The 22087-nt window shown below is 37.3% G+C and overlaps 1 protein-coding gene across 3 annotated transcripts in view; it reads right to left on the bottom strand.

Annotated features, from left to right (window-relative positions):
- IMPACT (impact RWD domain protein) overlaps positions 1 to 21703 on the bottom strand; it is a 29510-nt gene extending 7807 nt beyond the window's left edge. The window contains exons 1-8 of one of the 3 annotated variants that reach the window (XM_004742854.3): positions 21540 to 21703; positions 20330 to 20458; positions 19097 to 19149; positions 17093 to 17155; positions 8550 to 8635; positions 5520 to 5642; positions 3016 to 3068; positions 650 to 723 (exon numbers count right to left, since the gene is read on the bottom strand). In XM_004742854.3, coding sequence (XP_004742911.1) covers positions 650 to 723; positions 3016 to 3068; positions 5520 to 5642; positions 8550 to 8635; positions 17093 to 17155; positions 19097 to 19149; positions 20330 to 20458; positions 21540 to 21575 — 617 coding nt within the window. In that variant the 5' untranslated portion in view covers positions 21576 to 21703. Of the gene's footprint in view, positions 1 to 649; positions 724 to 3015; positions 3114 to 5519; positions 5643 to 8549; positions 8636 to 17092; positions 17156 to 19096; positions 19150 to 20329; positions 20459 to 20546; positions 21489 to 21539 lie in introns of those variants that run through there. The other 2 variants (XM_004742853.3, XM_004742855.3) reach the window with 2 other exon arrangements.
- Between the last annotated feature and the right edge of the window lie 384 nt (positions 21704 to 22087).

The following is a 22087-nucleotide window of genomic DNA, read 5'->3' as shown; positions in this document are numbered from 1 at the left end:
AGGGAGTATAAATTGGTTCAAAAGAAAAAAAGAAAAAAATTGGCAGTATGTATCAAGAGTTTCAAAAACACTCATACTTTTTGATAATTCTACATTTAAGAATCCATTCTTTCTTCTTTTTAAATTATATGCCCATTTCATTTCAAAAAAGAATCTGAAGTAACCTATCCTGAATATCTAAAATGAATAAAAAAGGTGTTCACGGGACTATTTTCCATAACATCAAAAAATATGAAAAACTGAACAAAAAGTAAATGGTTAAATAAATAATGGAAATATTATACAGCCATTATAATAATGTTTATAAAGCAATTGTAACAACATGGAAAAATGGTTTTGTTAAGAAAGAAAAAGGATAGTAGGGTAATGCACTGAAAAAATAAACTTTGCATAGAAGACAGAAAGAAAATGTAACAATATATCATCAAAATATATCAAATTATTATCAGTTACATTTAATGGCAGAAAATGGCTGATTTCCCCTCCAATTCTTTTTTTTCTCTTCTGTAGCTTCCAAATATTCTATATATGATCATTAGTTTTATAAAGGAAAAAAAAATCCCCCAAAGCAGTTGTTATTTAAAATCATGCATCAGTTTCCCCCATTTTTTACAAATGGAACATTCCTAATATTGTGATGATCACTCACCGGTACGCATAGATGTTGTGGGTGGCACTAGCTATTTTCTTATTCTCATACAATTTGGCAAGAACCATTTTCACCTTAAAAACAGCAGTAATATAAATAAACTACTGTATACTTTTTATTTGGTTTACAAATATATGCTAGAAAAGTATCTTAAAGTATATTGATATAAATACTCTTGTACTGAAACAGTGATTTAAAGAATCCACTATGCTCTGAAAAAGCCATTTCCAAAGCTTTCTCCTCATTTTAGAGGCAGAAACTGGTACTCTTAATTGGTATAAAAATTATAGACCTGGTATTTTTTTTTCCTTCAAAGCGACAGGCAAAGCTTTACTGGAGCTGATGGAGAGGGGTCAGGCTGGCCTCTAGACCCGGTATGTTTGAGCACCAAATATCAATAAATATTTGAGCACTAACCATGTCATAGGTACTTATATATGAAAATTTTTACCCATGTAAAGAATTTTTTTTTTTAAGATTTTATTTATTTATTTGACAGAGAGAGAGAGATCACAAGTAGGCAGAGAGGCAGGCAAAGAGAAAGAGAGGAGGAAGCAGGCTCCCTGCTGAGCAGAAAGCCTGATGCAGGGCTCGATCCCAGACCCTGAAAGCAGAGGCTTAAGCCACTGAGCCACCTAGGCGCCCACCCATGTAAAGAATTTTAAAAGTAAATATGACCATTTTTTTAAATGAGCTCTGAAAATTCACCGGGTTTAATGTATCCAATGTGACAGATAAAAAATAATGGTATGTCCCAAATATAAAACCAAAATGCTCTCTGGGAGTCATCTAAGGTTTATAGAGGCGGTAACATAAGCCAGGTCCTGAAAGATGAGCGCAATCTCTTTTGCATCAAAAGAGAAGAAGGGGTGGGGGAGGAAGAACCCATTCCATTCAGAGGACACAGTGTGTGCAAATCTCTCAGATCTAGCAAATAAAACATAAAGGATGCTCAGTTAGATTGGAATTTCAGGTAAACCACAAATAATTTTATTAGTAGTAGTATGTCCTGTACAGTAATGTTTATCTGAAATTCCAATTTAAAGGTATCCTATATTTTATCTGGTAACCCTACCAGGGACAGAAAAGAGAACGGTTCTGGAAGTGACCAATAGCTTTATGTAGAAACTGTTTAGAGTATGAATGAGACTACAAAAGACATTGTATCATTGATAAAGCTAGGATCCTATACTAAAGGGCCTCGTATAATAAGTTCAGGTTTTTCCTTTTAGACAAGGAAATACTCAAAGACTCGGGGTTGGGGATAGTGACATGTGGCCAGACCTTTCAGAAAGGTAACGGGCAAAGAATACAGAAGAAATCCTGGAGGCAGGGAAAACTGAGCTGCAGCTACAGATATCAATTTGAGTCAGAAACTGTGCAGTCTTCTGTTTATCATTTTTTAATATTTTAGGTTCTCAGATTCCTGATCAATAAAGTAGAGAATGACATCTAAGATTTATTTAAGCTCTCACAAATTATAATCCACTAAGTCTAAGTCATTATAATCAGTGAAAGAAAGAGGATCCAGGATGAACAGATTCAGAACAAAATGTCTAATGAGGACCCTAGCAACAAGATTTTGGGCAACAGCCCAGGACAAAATAGAGTTGCTGAGACAAAGAGCCAGAAGCCTGCACCAAAAGCTGTTATCTTGACCAGTAGTTAATGCAGAGAAGAATTTCCTCTTCTAGAAACCAGAAGAGAGTGAAAGTGAGGCCTGGTACAAAGAACTGTATCCCTGGAGGTCGGGGCTTAGAAGAGCTTACAGTAGAGGAGCTACAGAGACCAAAGGGAAGAGACTAATGATTAAAACCTATGTTAATTAATGATACTTTTGTTGTTGTTAATTTAACTTTATAGGTTGTTACAGTTTGTGCCTGAAAAGTCTCCCATTTGATATCCTTGGGTGGGAGCCAAGTCACCTAAGGTTAGGAGGCAGAAAGGAAAAGGAAAAGGAATTCATGTTAGAAAGACTCTGATCAGCCGGTCTGTCCACTGTCCCCTTCCCTGGGCATCAATGGAACCCATGCGGTTTTGCAGAACTCCCACACAATAGGCCAAATAATTCTTTTTAACAAGACATTAAGCATCATAATTTTCCACCCAATGGGTTTTTCTTGTTTGAAAATCCATGATAGGGTTAAGCCCTAATTAGAATTTGGGTACAATTTTGAAAGTGGTGACAAACAGAAACAAATGACTTCCATGATTGACAGTAACTTGGGCGTAGGAAAACGAGCAAAAAATTTTTACCTTACATGAAAACTAAAAGCAATAGCAAAAATAAGGATATTATTGCAAAACCATTACTTGAATTACTTTGGTAAAACAACATCAAAGTGAGCTGGACACAGTAACTTTACCTGTTTGGGACAAACTACTGGAGCCAAGTGCGCCTGAAAAGTACTTCTTCGGTCTGTAATAGGAATGCCATGATCAATCGGAGGTAATTCTTCTATCTCTATAAATTTAAAGAATTGTATTTTATCTTTAAAATTCTCACATTCAAATACTGAAAAATTAACAATGGTGTGGGCAGAGGGTGGGGAAGGGAGCTGGGGAAGAGACATAAATTATACAGCAAATCAACCCCTATAGCCATTAATAGTTGTCTATTATAATTAAATTATAATTTTAAAAAAATTATAATTTTAAGCAAAAAGTTTCCAAATAATAAATAAGATTAGACTACTTGACTTAAAAATGATTTTCACCTGCCAAGGTCACCCAGAGGTGGGTTAGGACTGAAATCCTGGACTGTTACAGTAGCATAAATTGTTGGAAAACCTAGGACTTTATTTTGTATAGCTGTAATGTAACATCTTTTACTAATAAAGCTGTTCCTACTTCATAGGATTGACTATATCAGGAATATACCAAACTGGTATTGCAGGGAGTATCATGATTTCGAGTTACTCTGCTCCTTAAATAAGTTGAAGAACCACTAACTTAGGGGCACCTGGTTGGCTCAGTGGGTTAAAGCCTCTGCCTTCGGCTCAGGTCATGATCCCAGGGTCCTGGGATCAAGCCCCACATCGGGCTCTCTGCATGGCGGGGAGCCTGCTTCTCCTCCTCTCTCTCTCTGCCTGCCTCTCTACCTACTTATGATCTCTGTCTGTCAAATAAATAAACAAAATCTTAAAAAAAAAAAAAAAGAACCACTAATTCACTCTTCACTCTGTTGAGAAACTTACCAACCATCCTGGCTGCTACATCTGCCTCATTTAGGATCTAAAGTTATTCAGGAAAAAGAACTGAAATTATTTTCTATTTCTATTCACTGATCTGTTGAATATTACCTAGTCAGCTTGCCTTATAATTAATGAACTACTTCAACTAACACATGTACAAATATTTCTTCACAGCTTTAAACAGCTTGTCCAACCTCACTACACTGGTTTGTGACAGGACTCGGACAAGAAACCAAGTTTATGCAGGACTTTTGCCTTTCTTCTGAGAGCGTCCTCTTCTTGAACGAACTGTGACCACTGTACTAGAGCAGTACTGAGGAACCAGATACTGCTTATCGTGACTATTATTTTTACTTTTTATTTTAATACTGGATCCTGTTTCCCAAAAGAAATCTTATACCAAATCCACAAATACATAAATGAATAAAATGTGAGACTAAAGCAGGAGTGGGAGTCCTGGGTCTTCTCCCCCACTTTTTCTCTTCCTGTGTATCCCCTTGCTAGTGCTGAAATATCATGCAAGAACTTTAAAATCTCATAGTATTATTTAAAAGCTCCTGTGTAGGGGTGCCTGGGTGGCTCACCAACTGATCTCAGAGTTTTAGGATGGAGTGAGCCCTCTATTGGGCTCCCTGTTCCTCTGCTTGCTCTCTCTCCCTCTGTTCCACGGGAAGTCTATTTCTCCCTTTTGTCCCACCCCCCCGCTCATGCTCTCTTTTTCTCAAATAAATAAATAAAATCTTTTTAAAAATAGAAAATTAATTAATTTAATAAGTAAAACCTACTGTATAATGCATAGGAAACACCTTACCTTCAATGAGAATGAATGTTTCCTCTAATCTATCATGTTTTTGTAAAAGACTTGAGAAAACTGATGCTATTATTCAAAATTTTAAGATACTAAAATGGAAGATACCTTCTGATCACAACATAGAGCTGATTTATCACATCAATCTATTCATAAGCTGACTACTACTAGATTATGGAACAAATTTGCTTAAGCAAAAACTAAAATCTTAAAGGCATTTTACTAGCTTTAATTCAGTGGTTGCACTTTCAATTATTACATTTATATTTGTGAGCACAGACTAAAACTTAACTCTGTGACATCAGGAGACAGCTGAAAATTTCAAAATAGAAATATAAAAACAGGATGTGAATTGAAAACATTAACACAGCTTTTCTTAGTTTCAGTTTCTCCCATCATTAATTCAAAACACTAGAAAGTCACAAAAAGAAAAAGGGTGAAGGGAAGGAGAAATTTCTTTCTTTCTCACCATTCCGACAGACCCAGCAAACACCAAAATGGCTGGTGGGCAGGAAAAAAATAACTCAATTCTCTACAAATTAGAAACTATTTCTTCTTCTTTTTTTTTTTTAAGATTTCATTTATTTATTTGACAGAGAGAGATCACAAGTAGGTAGATAGGCAGGCAGAGAGAGAGAGGAGAAAGCAGGCTCCCTGCCAAGCAGAGAGCCCGACGTGGGACTCAATCCCAGGACCCTGAGATCATGACCTGAGCCGAAGGCAGAGGCTTTAACCCACTGAGCCACCCAGGCGCCCGAAACTATTTCTTAACATGTGAGAGTTTACTATATTTCTACACCATTTCAAAAACAATACATAATACTGCTATCCCACTCTACTCTAAAGAAACTAGTTAGTAACATTATACCTGTTCGATTTTCACTGATATCAAAATCCAATGCTTTAGCAGGAGTTTCTGGCTGACATGCTAAAATGAGATCATCTTCACATTCTACATCTTCCTCTTCAGTTTTCTTCTTTACATCAGGGCCTATGTAGATATGAGATATTATCAGTGAACTCTGAGAGTAAGGAATTCTACTTAAAAACTTTTTGGTCTTGATCTCTAAACACCATTCTTCAATAGAAGGAATCAGGGACTTTTATGAGAAGTAGCTGACACCAAGGTTGGAGCAAGGAAAAGAAAAGATGAGCCTGGAATATCTTATGATTGCAGAGAGTAAAAAATAAAAGGAGAGATGAGCTTATAAACTTGTAAAAAGAATACAAGAGTTTACCTGAAGGAGATACTAAAGGTGAAACCTAAAATAATTTGAGCAACAACATAATGATAGTATGGAATTTTACTCCATGGAATAAAATAATATACATGCATTCATATTGATATAAATAAGTAATCAAAAAGAGACATCTCTTCCTCACAACATAATTCCAATTCAATGAATAACTAAAGAAGAAAATGTGACTCAGCATTAGGCAAACACCACAGTAATAAATATTGTTGACAAGACATACTAACAGATACTAAAATTAGTGTGTGAAAGTTTAAGGAGGAATAGGATATTATTAGCATAGTCTCAAAGTATCTCCTTTAAGGCCCTTAGAGGAAAGATGGTAACTGTGATGGCTAATTTTATATGTCAACTTGGCTAGGCCACAGTACCCAGTATTTATTTGCTCAAACACTATTCTAGATGCTTCTATAAAGGTATTTCTTGGATGCAATTCACATTCAAAATCTGTTAACTTTGAGTAAAGCAGACTGCCTCATCCAGTTAAGGTCTTAACAGAAACAGAACTAATCTCCCCAGAAGAAGAGGGAATTCTGCCAGCAGACAGCCAGCCTTCAGACTTGAGCTGCAATATGAGTTCTTCCTTAGGTCTCCAGCCTGCCCAACTACCTTGCAGATTGCCCCCACAATCTCATGAGTCAATTCCTTAAAATAAACCAATCTCTCTCTCCTCTCGTCCTAACTTCTCCCTCCCCCTCTTGCATCCCTCCCTCCCTGTCTTTATGAACACACACACACACACACACCCTATAGGTTCTCTGGAGAGCCCTGATTAATACCATAACTTTACGGAAACACTTGGCAGATACCACCTTAACCAAAGAATCAAGGTAAACATCACCAATAATAAAGCATATTGATACCATGAGTTCCTTGAAAATATGCACTGTGAAGGACACAATGTCATTTTGTGGTATTCTTGCCAAAATGCCCAATCTTGCTCCAGCTAAGAGAAAACAATGGACAGACCCAAATTAAGGGACATTCTACAAAATAATCAATATTCTTCACAAGTGTCACATCATAAGAAGTCATAAAAGTCAAGGAAATACTGAGAAACTATTTACAGACCAGAAGAGAGTAAGGAGAAAAAACAGCTAAATGCAATGTAGAATCCTGGACAGCATCCTTTAACAGCAGAAAGGACATTAGCAGAAAAATCAGTGAAACTCAAATAAGCTCTTTAGTTTGGTTAATATTATAGCAATTTTTGTATCCTATTCTTGGAAATGATAACTGTGGTTATGTAAGATGTTACTAAGGGAAGCAGCGTGAGGGATAGAAAAGAGAAGAGTCCTTTGTACTATTTCTGCAATTTTTCTCTAAAATAAGTTCAGAATTTTTAAAAATTATAAATAGTTGTATTTAATCTTTTAAAATTTAGTATTTCTATAGTAGAAAGAAACTATGAAATAGTAAATATGTACTGAAGATTAACAGTAAAATCCAAATAAATTACGTGTCAAGTGGGTGTCCTGGAGTGGAAAATTCTCATGAGATACCTTGATCACTAGCTTGCAGCCTTTAGTTCTTCAGAACTAAAAAACCTTCCATTTTAGTATGAAGTCTACAAAAACAATTTTGATAAGCAAAATTCTAAACAAAATTTCTAAGAAGTCTAATTATAAATTACACAACAAAAATCAGTAACTCTAAAATTTGGAGAGTGGTTAACCTATATTATAGATATAGATGGAAAATAGAAAAATATCCTTTTAAGATCTATAAGTTTTAAAATTTCCTGAGAGTTGTGTGATCCCAAACTTCCTGGGAGTCCTAAATTTTTACTGGTATACATTCCATATTTGCAATTATCCTACACTCTAGAATGGTAGATTGGCCAAAATCAATTCTGTTTTGAAACTACTTTTCCTATTAGTGCCCTAAAATGCTACAAAATCAGAACATGAATCACGAAAGTTAAAGAAAATACTTCAAAATAAACTGTCACATGGACAGACCATCTTATCTCTTAGATGTTAATGAAAGCAGTAAAAAATAGTAAAATTTTCTGAAAAAGTATATACTACTATCAACTTTACGTGTATACTGATTTTGCTAAGAGAGTCCTAAATAATTGGTTTGTTTTTTAAAAATCTCTTTCTCAGATTGAAAACAATTCTATCAGTGGTGACAATGAAATATGAAATAGTTTCACATTGTCATATAATGATTCAATAAAAGAATAACAGAGCAAACCAAAATCTCAATTTCAAAATATATTTTCAAAGTAAATTTTTATATTCTAAATGTCAGTTCAGTGAATTTTCCCAAGTTCTTTTTCTATAAACACTTCACTCATTTGAAGTTACTATCTAATTGATATACTCCAATAATTCATGAAGAATGTTACATGGTTCATACTACCTTAAAAGCTGAAGAAAGCATAAATTTTAGACCCAAGTTCCTTAACCATAAAATCTAAGTCTGTAAGGGTATAAGATGAAACCAAAGAGGCTAAAGCCATATAGAAAGAAAGAACCATAATTACATGAGTAAATGAACTTTACAGAGAAACTTGTATTTTATCACATATAAACCATAAAACAGAATAGATTTTCATTAAAAATTTCATTTAGAATATCTAAATGGAAGTTTAGTTACTATTAAGTTAAAAGAGCATTAACAGCATGTTTCAGTCCTACCTGGTTCTGTCATCTGAGATTTTTGTATTAGAACATCTCTTATTTTCTCCACCCACAGGTAAAGAATGCTTTCACCAATATTCTGTCTAAACAAAATTCAGGGGGAAAATTCATTATTTAAGAAAATTCCTTCTCAAATTCAAGAAAATACAGACATATTTACAATCTAAGAAATTATATGCAATTTTAAAAAGAGCTTGTAAGAACAGGTTTACTAACATTTGTTGGGTGAGTATTTAATAGAGATTATTCCTATCAATAACATTAAAAATTCCAACTGGCTCTAAAATTAACATTGCTTACTTAAAAACAAGCTGGAGAGTTGTAACCAAAGAAAGAAAAGAAAATTTCTGAACTTGAATTGGATGAAGTAGATAGACATAAATGTGACTTAGTTTCTGTCAGCAGATACCTACAGCACTGATGTCACTGCTCACTTTTTTAAACTTTTTAAACAATTTCAAACCACTTATCTGGGAAATTTATCACTTGGTATAATTATTTCCACAAAGAAGAATGAAAAGCATTGGAGGAACTGCCTCAGAGAACAAATTTAAAAGACTTAAAAGACAATTAACAATGTTATATTCACTTTTTGTTTTTGACAAAATATTCTGTTGCCCAAATTGATTCATTTGGGTTCCAAATGTCTATCTTGGATAAATTAAATCCACCTCAAATGGTCATTGAGAAAAAGAACATGTCGTGGCTCATGTCCATAGAGCCATGTTAAATTATGACAACAGCAATAAAGGTCCCAGGTGTCTACTCTTTAAGGAATGACACTAATTTAGGTAAGTGTCTGTTATGTGTGTTTACACAATCACCATACTACTTCATAACAACACCTTACCTTCTTCCTCTTGAAAGTTCCCCTTGAAACCACTATCTCTCTTCATCATGCTACTCATCAGTACCCACTAAAGGAAACTTTCAAAACAAGCATACAGAAGAAAACAATATTGTTCTCAAGTAATTCTGTACCCCCAAATCCTCCTCATCTCACCCATAACTCCTCAGCACTAAACAGTCCCACATGTGCTACGGTAACCTAAGATTCTTAGAGAGAGGAAAAGTCAGATGGAAAGGTTGTAAAAAATCTGAAAATTTAGCCAAATTTCTTTTAAACAATTCCCACTTCCATCCTCTCTTCTCAATAAGAGATATAGAGTATACATACAGAGAAAAATAAAATGTATTGAGTACATACAAAGCACAAATTTAATTATACGTGTGAACACATTTTATGCTCATGATTATCTAATGAAACAGGTATTATTTCCCCATTGCACAAATGAGAAAACAGAGATCAATTGGAGTGGAGAGATCAATTAACTTATTTAAGACAATCTTAGAAGCAGTTAAGAAGCCCAGAGCCAGATGTGAATGCAGACTTACTCCAATGCTCAGCTTGCCCACTGCATCTTACTCTCCTATCCAGCAGCTGTGACCTTCGGCAAGCCAGCCACTTGAACTCTGAGTCTGTTTCCTCATCTATAAAATAGAGACTTAGAGTATCTCATGTTACTTTACAGAGGCAGTTTCTTTTCAAGGAAATCTTAATTCACTCAACATAATTTCAAGGGCCTCATCTCCACACCAGCCCTGCAGGTATGGTAGTCAATGAGAAACCTTGGTCCCTCACCTCGGTGTTTGTGATTGTTATCCTTACAAATTTATGTTTTCATATGTAGTTCTCTCCATTTCCTAACCTCATTCTATTGAATTATGCCCACCACCATCACCAAAAATAGTATAGTAATACTAGTACCTATTGTTTATCTAGTTCGAGTATCTACTATACAGAAGTGGAACACACTTTGTTATCTCACTTAATCCTCAACCCGTCCTTTAAGGCAGGAAAATCACCCCTCTGTGAATATACATTCAAATTCAGATTTATTGTTGGAGGGGTTGTGAAAACATCTTGGAAGAATTTGTGAAGTAACTTTTCCAAATAATAAAGAATAAATTAAACCTCACCTGCAAATCTCCTCTCCACTGGCCCATGCCTTCCCGCAGAAGACTGTATAATAGCACTTCTGCCCAACGTCAGTTACTGAATGTTTCGTTCTTCCCTAGCCTTTGACAAGACTTACTGAAATCCAGTGGAAGGAAACTGCAGTGGGTATGAAAGTTTCCTGAGGAAAATGAAAATTACTTTTTCCCTTGGAATCCCAAAATCTATCACTAATGGCGTTTTTTTGTTTTGTTTTATTTTACTTGCAGTTACTATTATTGCCATATTTGTGTTTTCTCTTATGAGGAGAAGCTGTGTTTTCTCTTCGTTCTGAGATTTTAACTATTCACTAGGATTTGGTGGTTTTACAAAAGCTGAAAGTCCTCCTTCCTGTGCCTATCTGCCCCTCACCCCATCCCCAACTGGTCCTGGAAGAAGTTTGCTGAAACCTAAGGACACTAGCACAAAATTTTTAAAAAACTCATTACAGAGTGTGATGTTAAGCTTTTATTTATGAAATTAAATTATAGTAAAATAGCTAAATAGAAAGTGTCTGGAACAAAATTTGTGTCAAATTAAATGAAAGATCAACTTGGATTAAAAACTGATTTTCATAGAGATATTTTGTGAGTAACTATACTTAAAAGACTATCACCCAATCCAGAATAATCAAAACAAAGTCAAGTTACTCATGACTCTGCCTTTACTTATGGCTCTAATTGTTTTATCTTTAATTTTCTAATATTTATACTTGTTGATTGAAGGATAGAGCTACTCACTAAAATACATACTAAATTGTGTGACCTTAGACAAATCATTCAATCTGTCTGAGTTCTCATCATCCCATTTTCAAATGACAAAACTGGAAGAGAGGATTCTTTTAATAACAACAAAAACAGGAGTTGCTGTTGTATGGTGCTAATGTACATTACACGGATTATATCATTTAAACCTCACAACATTATTCTATCATCCTCATTTTATAGATGAGAAAACAGATTCAAAGAGGTCATATTATTTCAGAAACTGATTCTGGAAACCTGACCAAGCCAGCCTTGGCTGGCAAAACTTAGCTTGGCAAAACTAAGCTTGGCCAAACTTAGATTGGTAGACCTTCCTGACTTTAGGCCCTGACTTCCCCTTTCTTAGTACATTTTCTTTAGAAAACTTGTCATCATAAATTCTTTTGTTGCACCTTTGGAATATATGGATGTCTTTTTAGAAGATTCTTGTCAGTTTTACAACCCAAGAATGTCTTTCTCAAGGACCTGGGAACCATCCTTTTGAATTATAATCATCAAGGAAGACAGCATCCCTTCTCCCAGTCTCTGTGGGACTGGAGAAGACTAACTTCTGATGAGCAACAATTAGCAAACACAGATGGCCTCACAGAGAAACACATTTGCAAACTCAAGAAATAACTTACTGTGCTTATACAGCTCATTGATAAACCCTCCCTCAGTATCCTCATACTAGCCCTTACAAATTCTTCTGTTGGGAATACAAACTGGTGCAGCCACTGTGCAAAACAATATGGAGGTTCCTCAAAAAATTACAAATAAAACTACCCTATAATCCACGAAACACACTACTGGGTATTTACCCAAAGAATATGAGAACACTACTTTGAAAGGATATATGCATCCCTGTGTTTATTGCAGCATCATTTACAAGAGCCAAACTATGGAAGTGACAGAATTGTCCATCAGTAGATGAATGGATAAAGGAAATGTGGCTTAAATATACAATGGAATATTCAGCTATAAAAAAAAGAATGAAATCTTGCCATTTGCAACAACATGAATGGATCTAGGTAGTATAATGCTAAGCAAAAGAAGCCAGTTGGAGAAACATAAATACCGTATGATTTCACTCATACATTGAATTTAAGAAACAAAATAAATAAACAAGGTGAAAAAAAAAGAGAAATCAAAAAAGAGTTTCAACTGTAGAGAACAAACAGATGGTTATTAGAGAGGAGGAGGGTGGAGGGATGAATGAAATAGGTGAGGGGGTTAAGAGTACACTTCATGAACACTGAGTAATATATGGAACTTTGAATCATTATATTGTATGTCTGAAACTAATATAACATTTTATGTTAACCACACTGGAATTAAAATTTTAAAAATTCCCCTGGCAAGGGAAAGAAAAGTAAAAATAAACTACTGGAACTACATCAAAACAAAAAGCTTCTGGAGAGCAGAAGAAACAGTCAACAAAACTAAAAGGCAACCTATGGTATGGGAAAAAATATTTGCAAATGACACATCTGATAAAGGGTTAGTACCCAAAATATATAAAGAACTTATAAAACTCGGGGTGCCTGGGTGGCTCAGTTGGTTAAGTAAGCATCTGTCTTCAGCTCAGATCATGATATCAGGGTCCTGGGATCGAGCCTTGCATTTCCGTCTCCACTCCCCCTGCTGTGCTGTCTCTCTCTGTCTAATAAATAAATAAAATCTTTAAAAAAAAATGAAAAGAAACATAAAACTCAACACTCCCAAATAAATAATCTAACTTAAAAATGGGCAGAAGACATGAACAGACATTTCTCCAAAGACATCCAGATGGCCAACAAACACATGAAAAATGCTCAACATCGCTCAGCATCAGGGAAATGCAAATCAAAACTACAATAAGATTATTACCTCACAAGTCAGAATGGCTAAAATCAACAATACAAGAAACAAGTGTTGGTGAGGGTGTGGAGAAAAAGGAAGCCTCCTGCAATGCTGGTGGGAATGCAAACTGATGTAGGCACTGTGGAAAACAGTACAGAGGTTCCTTAAGTAGTTAAAAATAGAACTAACCTATGATCTAGTAATCACACTACTGGGTATTTACCCAAAAAATACAAAACACTAATTCAGAGGAATATATGCACTCCTATGTTTATAGGAGCATTATTTACAACAGCCAAACTATGGAAGCAGCCCACATGACCACTGATAGAAAATGGATAAAGAAAACGTGACAGACAAGTATTCCCCACTTACCCAAAGTCTGTATTACGCCCTTGCACTTTTACAAAAGACCTATGTTAGAAGCTGCTTTCACTAACCAAAAGAAACCTGAAGAGGATTTTCACTTTTATGAGAACAGCCATTACTACACCAAGTGCAGGTCTTTCATAGCAGTGAAGTGCTGTAACTTGAACATTCAGAAAGTGAGGGATACTCTTTCCTTTATGCCATTTTGGCATTTGAAAAGGTTCGAAGGAATACTCCACTTTTAGATAGTGGAGAAAATCTGTACTACAAAAAAAAAAAGTTAACCCATTTCCCTTTCTCTTAAACAACAGCAATTATTATGATGTTCTAGGTATTTTAAAATCTGTCATTTACCTTTTCCTTTATTAACATAATTATTTTCATATATTTAAAATATCCATACAAAATACATCATTAAAATAAGGTATGGTAAGCCAATTAATCTACATGTAATCAATTGACCAAATCCTAGCTTATAGTCTTTGGTTTTTCCTTACCAAACCATTTTTCTCCATCCACCTTCTTGCTGCCTTCATAAAAAGACCTCCACCATCTCCCTTCTGAATTACTGACTGCTCTTCCTGCGGTGGCCCTTCCTACAAAACTCCTCACAGCCCATCTCTCACATGGCCATACAAATCTGATTACATCATGCCCCTGTGTAAAACCCCTAGAGCCTACAAGATAATGCCCAAACTTCTTTCCCAGCTTGTAGATTCTTTCTTCTTGTCCCTACCTAATTTATACAGCTGGCATCTTAAACTATTTGCTAAACTCTGAAGATGCCAGGTTGCTTCACACCCACATGATTTTGCCCATGCAGTTCCTTCTACCAGAAAACCTCTCCTCATTCAATTACCTGGCAAATACCATGTGAAGGTCTCCTTCACAATGGAACCCTCCTTTCCAACCTCATCCACATGCCCAGAGATAGTTCATTACTAAAACCTCTAAAAAATGCTACTACAGCACTTGGTTCAAACCTCTCAATAATTATGTCATTATAGTGTATTGATTCACAATTGTCTTTATTTTTAAATCTCAAACTCCTGACACCGTGTCAGCATATAGGAGATACTCAACAAATTCTTACTGGAAAAACTGTTAGTTTCCTAACTTCTTCCTTTTCCTAAATGGAAACAAGCCATAGTTCATCTGCTTGACTAGGCAAAAATCAAATGTGGCATATAAAATGATGCTAATATGAAAGTCTCGATAGTGCTAAAATATTTAAAATATAATGAAACTATAAACGTTAAGAACTATATTCATACATTAACCTCGTTTAATTTTCAAAGACCAATAATAATTTTCAATTTGCTGCCCCCTACTGGATTTATGGAGAAAATATTAAAGCTGTCACACGAAACTTTTTAAAAAGAGTGTTTATTTAGGGCACCTGGGTGGCTCAGTCTGTTAAGTGAGGTCAAGATCTCAGGGTCCAGGGATCGAGTCCTGAATCAGGCTCCCTGCTCATCAGGGAGTCTAATTCTGCCTCTGCCCTTTACACTGCTCATGTTCTCTCTCTCAAATAAAATCTTTAAAAATAAATACATAAACACATAAATAAATATAAGAAGAGTGTTTATCTGTGTGTGAAAATAATGCCATTGGACAGGGGTTATTCAAGTACTTTTAATAAGCAAGACAGTATAAACCATATTCTTCTGTAGAACAAAGTGTAATTTCTGATCTTTCCTAACTCTCAAATAGTTCAACTGAACCTGTTAGGTAAAATAGTAAGCTCGCTATGTCCTATGGGAAGGTATCTCTTGGTAAAAGGGGGCTTTTCAGATTAAAAAAAAAAAAAAAGGCAGATCAGAAACCATTTCTGAGTATATGACATTGTGCATAAGTAGAAGAAAAATCTAACTGATGAATATGATTAACATGATAGAAACCCAAATAAGGGCAGATTTTCAAGAAAGAGGAACTTCAACACCAGCAAAAGTTTCAGAGGTCAAGTAAGATAAGAACTGAAAAATGACCATAAGATGTATAATTACGACATCACTGGTGAACAAAGTTACAGTATATTTACCCTATTCTACTTTAAGGGGGGAGATAAATTGGTAAATAAGCAAAAATAAAGGATTAGAGGAAGAAGTGTGTTGGGGGTATAAAAGCTGGAGTGACTGACCATTAAGTTAGAGAAAGTTATCAGAAAACATTTAATTGAAGAAATAAATAATATTTATATGTGTAGGAATCTCCAAATGGGGTCATCCTTTATTGATACGTCCAGCTCTTGGTTACCTTTAGAGTCAAGTATGGAACTGGGGACTCAAGGAAGACCACAATTCTTCCAGGAGGGAATAAACAGAATAAATTCCATAAAGACCATATTTTAATTAACTATTTTGGGAGCAAAAGAAACCTGGCTAAGATCCCAGGGATATAAAGGGGGTACTCTCACTGTAACAATGGGGTGGGTACTTTGAACATATAAGATAATCTTTACCAGTTCCTGGTAAACTGTTATTTCAGAACATTATTTATTTTACTAAATTAATTTATCTCACTATAATTAATTCAAATCGCAGTCATCTTCTCTTAACTACTGCATTAACCCCCTAACCAATTCCCCACATATCTAATCAGTTCATCACACAGAAAGGGAATGTTTTCAAAATGAAAATTTTATCACAGTGTCAGGCCACTTAAAAACCTCTGCTTTCTGTGGGTCTTAGGACAAAGACAACCATCCTTAACATGGCCTACAAGACTGCGCATGACTGCCCCTGTTCACCTCACCTGTTCATTTCCTCACCGTGCTCCCTTCTCTCCCCTCTTCTTCCTACTTTATACCGTCAGGCTTTGTGTCTTTAAATGAGCGAAGCTCCTTGATATAGAGCTTTTGCACATGGTGTCACTTTCACCAGAGTTATCTTCACCTCACTAACCCAGCTCTGAAGTCAAACGAGACATCCCTGACTTCCTAGATTAGGTCAGGTGTGTGAAACTCAATTTCAAATTCAATTCAACTCAGTTAAAACTCAATTCAAACTCAGTTTCAAACTCAATTAGTACTGCATACTTACACCCTTTCTTTCATAGAACTAATCAGGGCTGCAATTTTACATTCATTTTACAATGTTATGAGTAATCTCTCTCCCACCACCAAGTTTTAAATGCCATGAAACAGGGACCATTTCTGTTTTTTGCTAACTATGTGTACTTAGGACCCAGTACAGTGCCTGCCATGTAGTATTTGTTGATTGAAAGAGTGAAAAATACAGGGTATCAATAGACTCTCATTCTTACGCAAGGTTCTCCTATGACCAGTTTCATTCAACATAGCCTGTGAAAATATCAAAACATGAGCAGAATCTCTGCATTAACTTTCACAATCTGGTGTTTTTATAGCTATTAGTTATGAATTATTACTATATTTTTGTATCTAAGTAGAAGTCATATCAAATGCCTACATAAAATTATATAAGCAAACTTTCAAGGACTCTCAAACGCATCTTTTTTGGTAACGGAAAAGTGGTTTAACAAAAAGTTTACAGAGGACTTAACATATTATAGTTCCAACAAAAGCCCACAATAAAATCACAAATAGGATGTTTTAATTGCCTGTTACTTACATATATATTTCCTCAAGGCTATTCGATAAATCTGCACGTTCTTGCCCTTTAAGCCAAGGAGCACTAAGATTAAATAAAACACAATGAAGAAGACTATTCAAGGATTATGTTTATATCTCAAACAGAAATTACTGATTAAATTATAAATTATTTAACTTTTAAAAATTATCTATTGTCACTAAAAATAGATAATTAGTTATATTGTACAAATCTATACAGTTCCAGCATGCTTTCATTGGCATGAACTCATTTTGTCCTTCCAGGAAACATGATGAAGAGAACCCCAATATTATTCAATTAAAATATGGTTTAAAAAACAGGTGTGAGTTCATTGGATATTATAAGCTTGTCCAGATTTACAGAAGTTGGAGAACAAGTTCCAGAAACCAAATTTCCAGATTCACGATATTTGCTACACTGTCAGGAGTTCCCAATTTTTTCTTAATAGTGTCTCAAGGGGTGCCTGAGTGGCTGAACCAGTTAACCGTCTGCCTTCGGCTCATGTCATGATCCCAAGGTCCTGGGACTGAGTCCTACATTGGGCTCCCTGCTCAGTAGGAAGTCTGCTTCTCCCTCTGCTTGCCACTCTCCCTTCTTGTGTTCTCTCCCTCTCTCATTCTGACAAATAATTAATTTAATAATCTTAAAAAAATAGCATCTCAAAAACTTCAACAAATACAGTGGCTGCCACATGACTGTAAAAATATATGTATTTTTTAAAAGCAATAAAATTTGCTATTAATAATGGTTCCGTAATTTTTTTTTTTTTAAGATTTTATGTATGTAGAGGCGCCTGGGTGGCTCAGTGGGTTAAGCTGCTGCCTTCGGCTCAGGTCATGATCTCAGGGTCCTGGGATCGAGTCCCATATCTGGCTCTCTGCTCAGCAGGGAGCCTGCTTCCTTCTCTCTCTCTCTGCCTCCCTCTCTGCCTACTTGTGATCTCTGTCTGTCAAATAAATAAATAAAATCTTTAAAAAAAAAAAAAGATTTTATGTATTTATCTGACAGAGAGAGACAAGCAGAGAGGGAACACAAGCAGGGGGAGTGGAAAAGGGAGAAGCAGGCTTCCCTTGTAGCAGGGAGCCCGATGTGGGGCTCGATCCCAGGACCCTGGGATCATGACCTGAGCCGAAGGCAGATGCTTAATGACTGAGCGACCCAGGGGCCCTTATTGCTGTTTTAAAACACAAGAAATTATCCCACTGGTAGGTAAAGATTTCAATAATTGAGATTTAATGGAATTCTGTTCACATACATTTATACATCTTAATAAAACAAGTGGCCAAAGCCGATCAAAGATTACTTGCAATCAGTAAGTCATGACTCATTAAGATTAAGCCTGGGCTGCTAAGAAGATGGTTCTTCCAAAACAAGGGGCAGGGAGAAGCACCAAGGGTAATTCCCACAAGGCAAGCAGTCTTAGGCAGAGGCATGTCCAGGAACTGTGGCTAGATCAGCAGAACCGGATTAGGAGAGACTCTAGATTACCAGGCTGTCTGAAGATTTCTCTACCTATCTCTAAAGTCAATTCAGTAGCTGTATTATTCCAATGAACCCTGTGATTCTTTCTTACCTTAACTCTGTGATACTAAGTACATGCTGCAATGTGTTTTTATATAGTTTAATTTTTTATTTAAATGGTCTATACCTACCAAGTCCTGAAGGTGTTCTTAATTTCTATACGTATTTTGATAAGAAAGGTATTTTATATAAACACAATGTACAGCATAGAGAAATAATCTTTAAAAAGACAATCTTCTGGGGCGTCTGAGTGGCTCAGTGGGTTAAAGCCTCTGCCTTCGGCTCAGGTCATGATCCCAGAGTCCTGGGATCGAGCCCTGCATCAGGTCTCTGCTCAGCAAGGAGCCTGCCTCCCCCTCTCTCTCTGCCTGCCTCTCTGCCTATTTGTGATCTCTGTCTGTCAAATAAATTTTAAAAATACTAATAATAAAAAATAAAAAGACAATCTTTTAATAGAAATATAAATGTAGAAATATAGCTTACTTCAATTGATAAACAGGTGGAGCTGTTCCTGGGTACTCATTTGGCAGCATCACCTGTAAAGCAGTTTAAAAACAAATCTGTTTATACTTCATCAAGGCTCAAAAATAACACTTATTAAGCTAGTCACTGGACCAATTTCTTACTTGTCAAACTAAAAAAAAAACAGCCATTGTTTTGTTCAATCTCAGGAAAGAATGCCCTCCTCATATTTATACCTAGACATTAAATATATTGTTAATGATGTCAACTTTTTAAGAAAGAGCACACTATTTACAGAGAAAGCATAATAGGAATGAAAGTTAGGAAATAAGGATGGGGAGGAAAAAGATGAAAGGAAAAGGAAACAGAAATTGGGACCTTATACCCTAACCCCAAATGAGTAGAATGGCATTAGAGCATGTTCCTGGTATTCTTCTGAAAAAATACTCCCCCAAATCCTATTAAATACTGTTAAACACATTAAATAGCTAACACTTTATAGAGACCTATATATATTTGTTCCCAAATCAGTATTATTATAAAAACAGTGACAGAAACTTTTATGTTGAAAGTATATGCAATCATCACAGAATAAACATTAATACAGAAAGCCACACTCATTTTGTCACTTATTTATCTTAACCACAACTGATTCTCAGTTAATAAAGAAATAAATACCTACTTTATGAAGCCTTTTAAATTACTAACCTATTCTTCTTAAGTGTTAGCCATCTCTCCAGGTTTAGATCCTCTCCTATTAAAAGGACAGGACAATGAAAGGAAATGAAACTCAAGCCTGTCACTGGTACATTAAGAATACTTAATTAGGGGCGCCTGGGTGGCTCAGATAGTTGAGCCACTGCCTTCAGCTTGGGTCGTGGTCCTGGAGTCCTGGAATCGAGTCCCATATGGGACTTCCCCTGCTCTGCAGGGAGCCTGCTTCTCCCTCTCCCTCTGCCTGCCACTCCCCTGACTTGTGCTCTCTCTCAGTCAGGTGAATAAATAAAATCTTTAAAAAAAAAAGAATACTTAATTAAATAACTGGGATAGGAAAGATTGAGACTATCAACTGAAGCGTGTCTTGGGAGTGATCAGAGACTAAATTACCCTTACGTTTAGACAATCAACCGTTAACAAAAGCCAACAACAAAAAAAGACAATTTAGAAACTGCAATAGACATTTAGAGGAATACAGTATTAGTCAACTGTGCAGAGTCAATGGAAAATAGCTATAGAGAAGGGGAAAAAAAATACCTGCAAGCAAAGTGTCCACTTGGGGTCATCTATATCGTCGCTAATTCTAATACAAAATATTTTGGCACAGTCATCAATGACACACCATTCCTCGCCATAGATAGCTGCCATTGCTTCAATTTCCTCATTCTGAAAGAAGTTGATGGGAAGAGAAGTCAATGAATGTACATGCCCTAAAAGCCCGAGTTTTCCTTCCTCCCTTACAAAGTATTCATACCTAACGTTACCAGCCTGGATGAAGGATCCCTGAAAAAAAACACTGCCAAACAGTCTTAGGAGCAGGTCACCATGTTCTACTCTTTCGGTGGTGGCCAGATATTACTGCAACGACTGTTACCAGCCCTGCTACTCCATCACTGTGCTTTGGGCCACCATTGAGCCAATTACATATGGACTGCCATATTCTATAGCAGGACTTACAAGTGGAAAGACATATTCTCTGCTTCACCTCTTCTAGCAGGGAATCCCCACTCCCACTCCCCAGTAGCGTTGCTACATACTAGCCCTAGGTTCCCACTCTGTTATCTTCTTCACTGTTTTTTGGTTTTGGACTGGGGCACAGGACTGGGTAGTTGTTTCGTTGTTTTTTTTTTCCGTAATCAAACCCTAAATACATTCCAGAAGTCATTCTTTTGGTTTGGGGTCAAAAAATAAAATAAAATAATAGCATCTAAAGGTGAAAATGGAAAACAAAGTATGCAACGCTGTGTCATCTCATTTTGTCCTCACAGCGCAGTAGGAAAAGCTTTAAGAGTCCCACGTGAGCCACGCGCTGGAAAAGCTGAATATCAAGACGAGAAGATCTAGGGGGCCCTTAAGGAATTCCAGGGTCTGAGTTATCATTGCCCATTTTGCAAAAGCAGAAACCGGGGATAAGTCGCTTGTCCAAGGTGACCCGGCGGCGACAGGGCAGAGAGCAGAACCCGGATTTCTGTTTCCGGCCCGGTGCTGCTCAGTCGCGTGCTGATGGTTGACGATGACACCGTCCGAGGGAGGCCGAGCCTGCCGAAGCCTCAGGAGAGGCCGGCCGGAGGGCGACCGGCGAACAAGCGCAGATAAAATGAAACGCGGTGCAGGAAACCGAGCGCCTGGCGGCCCGGACGGTGCCGGCGGGAACCGGGAGGCGGCCCCGGACAGAGGGCCCCTCAGTGGAGGCGGCCCCGGGCGGCAGGGCGAGGCCGAGCCCAGCCTGGCCCCACCGGGCCCTCACCTGCCTCTGGTCGCTCCCTGCGTCCCCCTCAGCCATGTGGCCCCGGGAGCGGCCAAGCGGCCACCGCCTGCCCAGGTCCGGAGCGTGGGGGCGGGGCGCTGCGGCGGCGAGCGGAGCCCAGGCTGCGGCGCGGTGCGACCCGGAACCGCAATCCGGGCCGCGTCGCGCAGCCTGCGTCTGCTTCCGGGTTGCAGGCCAGGTGATGAGGGGCCCCCTAGGCACTCGGGGCTCCTCCGCCCTGGTCTTGCGCAGGTACTCAGCCCGCACCACGGCGGCGCCCGGGGAAGGCGTCCCGCGAGAGAACCGGCAGACTTCAGGGCTGCGTGTGCTGGAAACTCGGGGACTGGGGGCTTCGGCTCGCCCACTGTGGCCGCGGTATCCCGGAGTCCCCGGGAGACGTTGGGGAGCCGGCTTTACCGCCACGTCCCAGGGAGGAGCTCGACCGCAGCCTGCAGCCAGACTCCAAGGCAGGGGTTTTGTTTTGTTTTGTTTTGTTTTGTTTTTGGGGTTTTTAAAAACGTGTTTTAAGGGATTTTGTCAAGTCTGGG

The sequence above is a fragment of the Mustela putorius genome, unplaced genomic scaffold (genome assembly GCF_011764305.1).
Source record: "Mustela putorius furo isolate JIRA1106 unplaced genomic scaffold, ASM1176430v1.1 tig00003858_pilon_pilon_pilon, whole genome shotgun sequence".
In the NCBI taxonomy this organism is placed as follows: domain Eukaryota; kingdom Metazoa; phylum Chordata; class Mammalia; order Carnivora; family Mustelidae; genus Mustela; species Mustela putorius.
The sequence above is the reverse complement of the archived record's forward strand: the minus strand, read 5'-3'. Positions and strand labels throughout refer to the sequence as shown.